At 21.5% G+C, this 10,469-nt stretch overlaps 2 protein-coding genes across 2 annotated transcripts; both read left to right on the forward strand.

Annotated features, from left to right (window-relative positions):
• The first annotated feature begins 2,295 nt into the window (after positions 1-2,295).
• On the forward strand, positions 2,296-4,594 carry D12 (YEATS domain containing 2 homolog D12). Its single transcript, XM_011498950.1, has 3 exons — positions 2,296-3,391; positions 3,476-3,631; positions 3,692-4,594. Exons 1-3 carry the CDS (start codon positions 2,296-2,298, stop codon positions 4,534-4,536), a joined length of 2,097 nt encoding a protein of 698 aa, XP_011497252.1. The 3' UTR covers positions 4,537-4,594.
• Positions 4,595-5,844: 1,250 nt separating this feature from the next.
• LOC105361522 (sulfhydryl oxidase 1) lies at positions 5,845-9,105 on the forward strand. Its single transcript, XM_011498730.1, has 3 exons — positions 5,845-6,156; positions 7,095-7,350; positions 7,521-9,105. Exons 1-3 carry the CDS (start codon positions 5,856-5,858, stop codon positions 8,878-8,880), a joined length of 1,917 nt encoding a protein of 638 aa, XP_011497032.1. The 5' UTR covers positions 5,845-5,855; the 3' UTR covers positions 8,881-9,105.
• The last annotated feature ends 1,364 nt before the right edge of the window (positions 9,106-10,469 follow it).

Consider the following 10,469-nt stretch of genomic DNA (forward strand, 5'->3'; position numbering starts at 1 on the left):
AAAAAATTAAATGAATACTTTTATTAAAAAAGATTTTATAAGAAATTTTATTTATGTTATTAGATACACACATTTATGACAATAAATGTGATATTAAAATGTATAATATTCATCCAAAAATTTCATTTTTGTAGAATATAGAATTACTGATTTTAATACATATTTATGTATAAATAAAAAGCTTCTTAATCATTATAAGTGTGCAATTTTCTGGGAATTTATATATATTGTATTTATTTAAATACTCTATTCCGTTAATCCATTAATAGTAATAAAATATTTAATTTGCGTTTAATAATAGGATACAAAAAAAACCTAATTTAGATTCACCATGCATAACAGTAAAATGAAGGTAGATTCTACTTTGAGAAATAACTTAATATCTCTGTATTCAGTAATGTTAATCATATATAATAATTATTTTTGAAAAACATATTTGGGTCAAAATTATATAAGTAAACATGTATTGAATCATGTACCCTACGTAAATTTTATTTTATTTCATTCAATCTGAATAAATACTAACCTAACTTAGTTTTGATTGTCTCAATGTATGTAATATATGCAGTATCTATGTTTTATTGAATAGATGTATATTGTAAGTCTTTTGAAATCGTTTGAACGAAAACTTAAATAATAATATTGATAGTAGTGCATTACAGTGATAGTAATTTACAATATAAGTACTAAAGAGTTTTTTATTTTAGGTAATATAATAGAGAATAATTTAATTACTATACAAAAAATATTTTTCATATTTTTATAAAAAATCTAATTAACATGGTTCTTACCCTGCATTTTCATCTCCATAACAGAATATTTTCTTTAAAAAAAATTTTTTTGTAAAATAAAATTTTTAATGAAATCTTTACAAAAACTGTATTCTCTGATAATAAACTTAATTTTATTTTCTTTTAAACACGGCATTTGGTGTAACTTTATTAACCTGTTCTAATACTTAATTTTCAATTAATCAATTTTGTATATTTTAATTTGTAAAATACTTAAATTAAAGTGTTTTCGGTTTTTTTAATATAGTAAAGGATTGTATAAATTTTTTTTATGAATTTGATTTTTCATTTCCTCTTATTAAGTAACAAAGATTGATAATTACATTATAAATATTTAATCAATAACTGAAATTGTGTAATTCATTATAAGTAAGGCAAATAATTTATTACTTTGTATATAAATATATTATAGAAAAGATTTTTAGAAATCATAGATACTTTATCAAAAGGAATATCCGGCTGGGACTAATTCCATGAATTATATAATCGAAACATCACAGAAAAATATTGTTGTAATGAATTGAATATTAAACAGTTAAGTTACTTTCGATAAAATAAAAATATATAATAAAATATAATAAAATTAAAAAATGATATTTAAAATATATAACCAATTAATACATAAATAACGTATTAATGAAAGCAATTATAATATGTTAATACATAAAGCAATGAAATACATTGCAATTAAATTAATCAGAATATTAAAATCAAATATGAATTTATATATTAAAACAAAGTTTCTTAACAATAAATTAATGATAAGATGGGTATTTAATAACTCTCATTTGCTAATTTAGATTTCTTATATTTATTTTGTTTTATTGTATCTATTAAATTTTTTCTATATATTTTCAACTTTATATCTTTTTATTTATAAAGTTACGAGGAATTAATTTTTTTCCTGCTAGTTTAATTTATAATATTTTGATTTTCTTAAATTTTTTATTTATAGAATGTTTAATATTATGTGTTGTAGAAAATATTCTAATTTTATCTTATAATTAATTTTTTTCTATAATTTCAAAAAACGGTTATTTAATACTGAACGACGATACTTTACAAAATATATAACAATTAAAAATTAATTTAAAAAATTTTAGTTATCTGTATCGTATAAAAACTATTATATATTATATAGTATATAAAAATAAATATACTATAATGTGTGTGCTGTGACAAAAACTTTGTTTCAAACAATTGAATTGAGTTGACCACATTTTGTGTTTTAGTTTGATATAGATTAGTATAGTCAATTAACCTATTTCAATATTCACTATCAATACAAATTCATCAAAAACAAAATTGAAAATTAAATTTAAGTTAGATTTTTAAATTGGAGAAATTTAGTTAAATATATATATATTTAGAAATAATTAACTTTACGTATATTCTAAATCAATATTAAGTTTGTTTATAAGATAACCTTAAAAATATGATTCATCGTTTTTTAGAAAATATTTTTGCAATCACAAAATATATATTTTATTAAAATTTTAATAAAATGAATACTTTAATGTATGATGATCAAGATCCAGATTATTTTATGTTATTTAATAGTGACATAAGTCATCAAAATATTTTTGAGAAAAATGTTCGCTCTAATACAGCTAAAAAAATATCTTCAATCATAGAACCTGAATTTATAAATGAAATTAATAATAAAAAAACAGAAATTTATAAAATTTACAAAAATCTTAGCAAAGCTTGCAAAATGTTACATTATTTACGATTTTCTATAATAACTAATTTTTATAATCGAGAAAGTATTTACAATAGTGACATACAAGCAATAAAGCAGTCACGTTTACATTGTACACTTACTTCTTTTACAAAAAATGCTTCTACCAGTAATATTAAATACACAAATAATTGTTTGAATGAATCAAATGAAATTATGAGAATAAAGAGGAAAAATAATAATGAATATAATAACTTCAAAAGAAAATGCTTAAAAAATCTGAATCCAGAAGATGTTTTAAATAGACCATCTTTGCCAATTTCAACCTTAAAACTAAAGAAAAGAATAATTGTTGGAAACATATCAAAATGGATTATACCTGATCTGAGAGATAGTAATTCAACTCACAAATGGACTATTTATATCAGAGATAGTAATAAATGTGATGTTGGACAATTTATATCTAAAGTTCGTTTTTTTTTACACCCTAGTTACAAACCAAATGATATTGTTGAACTTACATCTACTCCTTTTCACTTATCTAGATATGGATGGGGTGAATTTCCTGTAAGAATTCAATTGCATTTTACAAATAGTTTTAATAGACCAGTTGATATTATTCATCACTTAAAACTGGATCGAACATTCACAGGTCTTCAAACCATTGGATCAGAAACAATAGTTGACCTATGGATTAATGTAAAAGATATATCAAGTATATCATCAAACATAAAAAAAACTAATAATAAAAATAATATTTCAATCAATGATAAATTTAAAATAGATTTATCAGCAAACCGTTATTTCAATAATGATCATAATTATATTGGAACAAGTGTAAGAAATGATGAAGAAAATTCTAATTTGCAAAATTCCCAAACTTTTACAGATCTCAAATTAAAAATACTACAAACAAATTGTGATACGTCAGAAAAATATTCAAATTTTAATTTGAAAATAAAGAATAATGTTTCAATAAAACATAAAAATATTGATATTTTAGCAGATTCTGAACAACTGTCATTAATACAATTAAATATTTTGGAGGACGACGTTATTAAGCACTGCTCAACAAATAATAAATATAAATCTCAAGAAGTCACCAATATCAAGAATTCACTAAAACATTCTTATTTTGATACCAAAATATATTCTAAATGTGATAATAATAGTGATGAAAATTTAAAAATATTAATAAATTTAATAAAATCTATAAAACTAAATACTTCATACAGTATATTGAAATTTATTATGAAAAGGATACCTCTTATTTCTAAAAAGTCATCAAAATCCTATTATAAATTACTTCATTACTATCGAAATGAAAACTATCATCAATTTTGTAACTATTCCAAAGGAAAACAGCAATCTTTAGAACGATACAGAGCTATATATGCTCTCACTATTATTCAAAATATAAAGTATTTCAAATATACTTATAATATTAATGAATTGATAACTTGGACTAAAAGATATTGTTACAGTCCAATTTTAAATTTGAAAAATATTCATAAAATATGTATATCAAGTAAATCAGATAATATTAAAACGAATAGTTTGTATGAATACACATCAACAATTTCAGATCAACTTTATAAGTGGTTTTTACAGTGTCAAATAACGAGTCCGAACTTAACAAATTTTGCTTCTGATAATAATGATCAGATAGATATTTTAAATATTCCATTAAAAATTCCTGATGCTTTAGCTGTATATTATGATAACTTATATGAAAATCATAATACAGTATTTTTAATCAAATATCCTGAAACAGATGACATTTTAAGCGAATATGTTTGTAAGTCTGTACAGAAAATTGGACTAAAATTTGTAAACGAAGAAATTCTACCAGGGATTTCACACCATTCAGCAATTCTACTTATGACAAAAGCTATTGAATTTTTAGTTGATGACCTCATTAGAATAGCTTTTTCATGTGCTTTAGATAAATTAAAAAATGAAAGAAGTAGTATATTTATTAAATTAGATGATGTTCGTATGGCTTTATTAAAAAAAGAAGAGTTTGAAATTTTTACAAATGCTGGATTAGGATCAGAAGGATGAAAAATAGATTAAAATACAGTAATTTAAGTCAATGAAATACAAATGAATGAACTTTGGATAATTTATATCTGCATAATTTTATCTTTATAATTTTTTAAATATCTTTTGTTATAAATTATATATTTAAAAATAAATAATTAATAAAATATAAGAAGAAAAATAATGTATTTAATTGAATTTTAAGTTAAATATTGTAAAAATCTGTCTCTTATGCATTATATAAAAGAATATAAATTGTACTTATACAACTTTTATTTAAAAAAAAAAAGGAAAGTATAAATATAATTAGAATTAATTTAATAATTTTTAGTGTTTTTAAAAATTATTCTACAAAATACACCTTTAATTTATTATAAATAATATAAAATAATTTTTAATCGACTTGTGGTCAACACAAACTTAGATCAGTAATTTCAAGTCAAAAAAAAGAATTCATCTACATCAAATTTATGATCGAAGTATCTAAAAAATAATTAATAAAAAAATATTTTGTTTTTTTGTATAATATACATAATAAATTATAAAATGAGTCAATAATTAATCATCTATTCAAGTATTAATACATATTAAAAATGAGCTTTAAAGAAAAAAGTACTTAATGTTCTTAACATTTATATTTATTAAACATGCAATGTTCAATACACGTTTTATAATAATTCACAAAATTTCTTTTCATATTGCAGCAAGTTGCCTTTATTATCTAGCTACAAATTATATTTGAAAAGAAAATATCTTTATATTCTAAATTATGGGACCCTTTTAAATAACGAAATTATTGTAGATAAAGGGTTTATTAATTTAAATGTTACGTATATATCTTAAATAAATTAAATAATTTCATTGTAGTTATATTGGCGTACAACTTAATTTAATATTTAACCTTACATTTCAGTAATTGCGTAACCGGAAAATAAATAATTTCATTATACATACTTTTGTCAACCCATTGAAAGAATATCCATCAATAAATATTTTAATTACATTTTTATAGAAAGAATATTTGTAGAAAGAATTTATTCCATAATTTAAAATATTTTATGAAATTACTTCATGAAAAAAATTAAAGATCAGGTATTTTCAATTGTCTTACATACCTACCATACATAATAAAACATCAAATATTTTTATTTTTTGTACAGTTATAGCGCGGCAAAAAACAGGTAGTCGTTAGGTAAAGTAAAAACGACAACAGTGACGCGTACGAGTTAATTCGTCACAACAGGTAAAAGATTACAACTATTAAGATTAGAATACAAAATATTTATTTAAATTTTGAATATTAATTTAATACTTATGCAGTATATAAACAATTGTTAATAATGGAAAAGCAGCAACAGTTATTATTAGAAATGCTGATTAGTTATATTATTCTTGTACTACTTGTTGCCGTTTACGGTGTCTCATCAACTGCTGTAGGACAGAATGATGAGGAAACTGATTTAGGAGAAAATCAAGGTTTATACAGTGCTAATGATCTCGTTATAATATTAAATGAAAATAATTTTAAATCCAGTGTTTACAACAGTAAGAGAGCGTGGTTTGTCGAATTTTATAACAGTTGGTGTGGATTCTGTCAGCGGTTTGCACCTGTATGGAAGTCTTTAGCCAAGAATATACATGGTGAGATATTTTAAATTTTAATTATAATAGAATATTTATTTAAATCTACATTATTTAGAAATTATAATCTGATAGAAGATATTGCAGAAAGTGTTTATAAACAATAGTAAAAGTATGTATTACCTGTGAAACAAGTGATATACAATGCAATGTACTAGCATTGTAATATTATTTTTTAAAAAATTTTGGAAAATGAATTTTAAACATAAATAAATAAATAAATAAATATAATAAACATAAATAAACTTAAATTTCATACATAAATAGAAAAAATTAATTTTTCATAATGCTTAAAAAACCATACAGATTTATGTATTTAGATATTTAAAAATGATTATAATATAATATATTTTTTATTTTCTTAGATAACAACAGAAAATAATTAAAATTTCTTATTTAATTATCAATTATTTATAGTTGTTAAAAAAATAATAATTTATTTCATGACTATTTCCTTTTATACCTAATTTTATCAATAATTTTATCTATAATTAATTATTTAAATTTTGAAAATATGTATGTTTTATAATTTGACAAATCTTACATATTTATTAGGTAATAAAGATATTATTTATTTCAATTACAGTTCATATTTACCCATTTTTGTTTATTTACTTATTTATACTACTTAAAAAAATAATGTATACCATTTTAATCTGCCATCAAACCAATTGATAAAGTTGTATAAACAATAAATATTTTTTATTTCTTGTGGAATTGAGATATATTTCACAAACAATTATAACTAAAATAAACCATATCAAATATATATTTGAAAAATTCTTTATGTATTTCCAAATTACAGAATAATATAAAATTAAAAAATATATAATTATTTTAATTTATAATATTAAATAAAATATATTTTATTAATCTTTGACTTTTCTTTATATGTACGTATATAGATTTATATTTTGTAATATTATTTTTTAATTTAGGTTGGAAACAAATAGTCTCAATAGCTGCTATAAATTGTGCCAATGATGATAATAATCCCCTTTGTAGAGAATATGAAATTATGAAATATCCGACTTTAAAATTTTTTCCAATCAATTCGAATCCAGATTTTTTGGGATTAGAAATTCAAGAAGATAAAGACGAAATTCTTTCTATGCAAAGATTGATTGATCAATTGGAAAAAGAACAACAAGAACAACGAGGAGGTTTGAGATGGCCAAATATTGTGCCTTATCGGTATTATTGCAATTTATAATATACAGTCCTTATTTATTTGCAATCAGTTAATAAAATAAAATAAATTTATCTTAAAATGAAATTTGAATTTATAAGATTTTAGCCATACACCCAAATAAATGTATAATAAAATATTATTTTATAAATGAATATTCTTTTTTCAATTTTAGTGGCACTGAACTAGATACCTTGTGGCTTGGAGCGCCACGTAATGTTGAATATGAAATTTTAATTTTTGAAAAACCTAATTCATATTTAGGGACTGAAGTTATTTTGGATTTACATAGAGTAGATACTATTCGAATTCGAAGAGTAACTTCAGAAAATGAGTTTCTTTGTGTAACAAGTAAAGTAACTAAATTTCCTAGTGTGTTAATTTTTGATAGAAATAAATCACAAACATTTTTAAAAATTAATGCTATTACACGAATTGGTATTAGAGAAGCAATTTTAGAATTCTTAAAGTTTAAGAAAGTATCTGCAGATATTGGAGAAGATAGTATTGATGAAAGAGATGAACAGTATGCCTCTAAAATTATAAAAAATAAAAGTTTGGCAAAAGAATTTAATGTAAAAGATAAACTGTATCAATTAGATTTGGAAAATACTCTTTATTACTCATTAAATAACGAGATTCCACTTTCTGTAAATATTTCTGGTGAAAAATTAAAAGCACTAAAAACATATTTAAATGTATTGATTGAGTACTTTCCAGTATATTTGACAAAAGGCAAAATCTATTTACAAGTGTTAAAAGAAGTAGTTGAAAATAAAAGTAATATTAGTGGTAAAGAATTTAGAGAACAAGTACAAGTTAAAGAAAAAAAATTTACATTAGCTAATTCTGGTCTGAAAAATTGGATTGGTTGTAAAGGAAGTACACCAAATTTTAGAGGATATCCTTGTGGATTATGGACATTATTTCATACATTAACTACAGCGGCAGCAGAAGAAATTGATGATGTACATAATAATAATCTTCCAGTATTACAAGTAATACATGGTTATGTACAAAATTTTTTTGGTTGTACAGATTGTGTAACACATTTTCAAGATATGTCTAAAAAAAGAAAATTGTTTGAAGTTCATGGAGGTAATGAAAGTATTTTATGGTTATGGAAAGCACATAATGAAGTAAATGAAAGATTAACTGGTGATACAACTGAGGACCCCGAACATAAGAAAATTCAATATCCTTCAGTTGAAAATTGTCCCAAGTGTAAACTTTCTAATGACAAATGGGATGAAAATGAAGTTTTAAAATATCTTAAAATAAAATATAGTAAAACTAATATAGATTTCCAAGGTATTAATGATAAATTAGTTCAACATAAAATAGATACCATTGTATTAGACTCAAGTTTGAATCATAATAAACTAAGCTGGGATTTTACTATCTTTGATATTAGTATTTGTGTTGTGCTTTATATTATATCTGCTGGGATACTAATATTAGTTTGCATTAAATTTGCATTTAAAAAATCACATAAAAAAAAAATATTGTTTCAAAAGTTATTCGGTTTAGTATAAATATGTATGTATAAAAGTTGTTTCTAAAAGATAGTATTGATATAAATGATGACTATCCCTGAGTGATTCCAACAACTATTTTTAAAAAATTTTATTATATTATAGAAATTCTAATTGTGTATATAGATTGAGATTTTTCAGTTTGAAGTAATTACAGGATTAGATTATAAAAATGAGAATATTCATTTCTTATTTATAAGTTAGCCTTAATGTACATACACTCTATTCAGAAATGTAAATATTTTAAGTTACTGTATTTTTTTTCAAATTTTGCACTTATATAATTTATCAATTTTTGCCTCAACTTAAGTTTTTTAAGGCTGTTTTGTTAAGACTGTTGGTTATTCTCAACTTTATTTTAAAATATTTTAAATGATAAAAAAGTATTATTTCCCAAATAAATATATAGATCCTATATATTTTTATTGTCATTAACCATGTATGTTTTATATGTTACCGATTTATCAATTTTTAAAATAAATTACAATTAATATTTGTTTGAATATTTGTTAATATATGTATCATCTTTTTAAATAGAAACATATACACTATTGGATTAATGTAAAACTAAAGAAGGAATCATTAATAAAAAGAATATTTTTGGATTTAAAATTTGGATATAACATTTTTGATGATTTAGTTTTGTTTCTCACTAATTTTCATACTAAATGATCTACAGAGGTTAAGCTCCAACTAGTTTTCGTATAATGGATAATTTAATTCTTTTATTAGTAATCGACTCTTTTGATATTTATTATATGTAAGAGGATTACAACATATTTGGTGACGAAGTGTATTAAATATGAATATATTGATATTTAGAAATTAAATGTATATATACATAATGTTTATGATTTAATTTTGTTGTAAAATCGTGACCACTAATGCAACCTTTGTTACAAAGGTATATATACACGTCCAAAAGTGTAAAATTTACAAGTCTGCCTAAAATAGATCTCATATCTCTACGCTATTAAAGTGCAAAAAATTAATGTATTAAAAAATCTAAAAAGGATATCTTATAATTATATAATTTAACTAAATAAAAATCAAACAATTTAATGATATACTTTTACTTATTTAATTATTAATTATTTAGTTCAATTCTTTTGATTGCGTTACGAGTAAATTAAATAAATGGATTTAAATTGTCTTGAGTTTTCGATAGTTATTAAGAATAATATCTTCCATATAAGTGATATCTTATCACAAAAAATATAATTATATCCTTATAATAAATTATCTATAATAAAACATTCGCTTGAACTAGAAATAAAAATAAAAATAAAAATTATTAATATTATATATTATAATATAGTATAATACAAATAATTTTTTTAATGTTTTTGAAATAATCAATTTATCAAATAAAATTGACATAGTAATTATATAAATTGATTCAAATAACTTAAATTAAAATATATATCATAACTGTTTAAAAATAGTGTACCGGGCGAGGAGGGCCAAGTAACTAAGATTAGATGTGAGCTCCTGATGTTGATAGGAGGATTGCAGGCTAGTGGACAAGATAGTACATGTATTCAATAAAGAGCAGTTTTTTTATTTAGTTTGTTTTATTTATGATTGCA

This window comes from Ceratosolen solmsi, unplaced genomic scaffold (assembly GCF_000503995.2).
Source record: "Ceratosolen solmsi marchali unplaced genomic scaffold, CerSol_1.0 scaffold30, whole genome shotgun sequence".
In the NCBI taxonomy this organism is placed as follows: Eukaryota; Metazoa; Arthropoda; class Insecta; order Hymenoptera; family Agaonidae; genus Ceratosolen; species Ceratosolen solmsi.

Coding starts and splice junctions, on each gene's coding strand:
- D12 (XM_011498950.1), top strand. CDS start 2,296: ATGAATACTTTAATGTATGATGATCAAGATCCAGATTATTTTATGTTA. Junction 3,392..3,475: donor AAAAATACTACAAACAAATT/GTGATACGTCAG, acceptor TTGATATTTTAG/CAGATTCTGAACAACTGTCA. Junction 3,632..3,691: donor TACCAAAATATATTCTAAAT/GTGATAATAATA, acceptor AATCTATAAAAC/TAAATACTTCATACAGTATA.
- LOC105361522 (XM_011498730.1), top strand. CDS start 5,856: ATGGAAAAGCAGCAACAGTTATTATTAGAAATGCTGATTAGTTATATT. Junction 6,157..7,094: donor TTTAGCCAAGAATATACATG/GTGAGATATTTT, acceptor TTTTTAATTTAG/GTTGGAAACAAATAGTCTCA. Junction 7,351..7,520: donor CCAAATATTGTGCCTTATCG/GTATTATTGCAA, acceptor TTTCAATTTTAG/TGGCACTGAACTAGATACCT.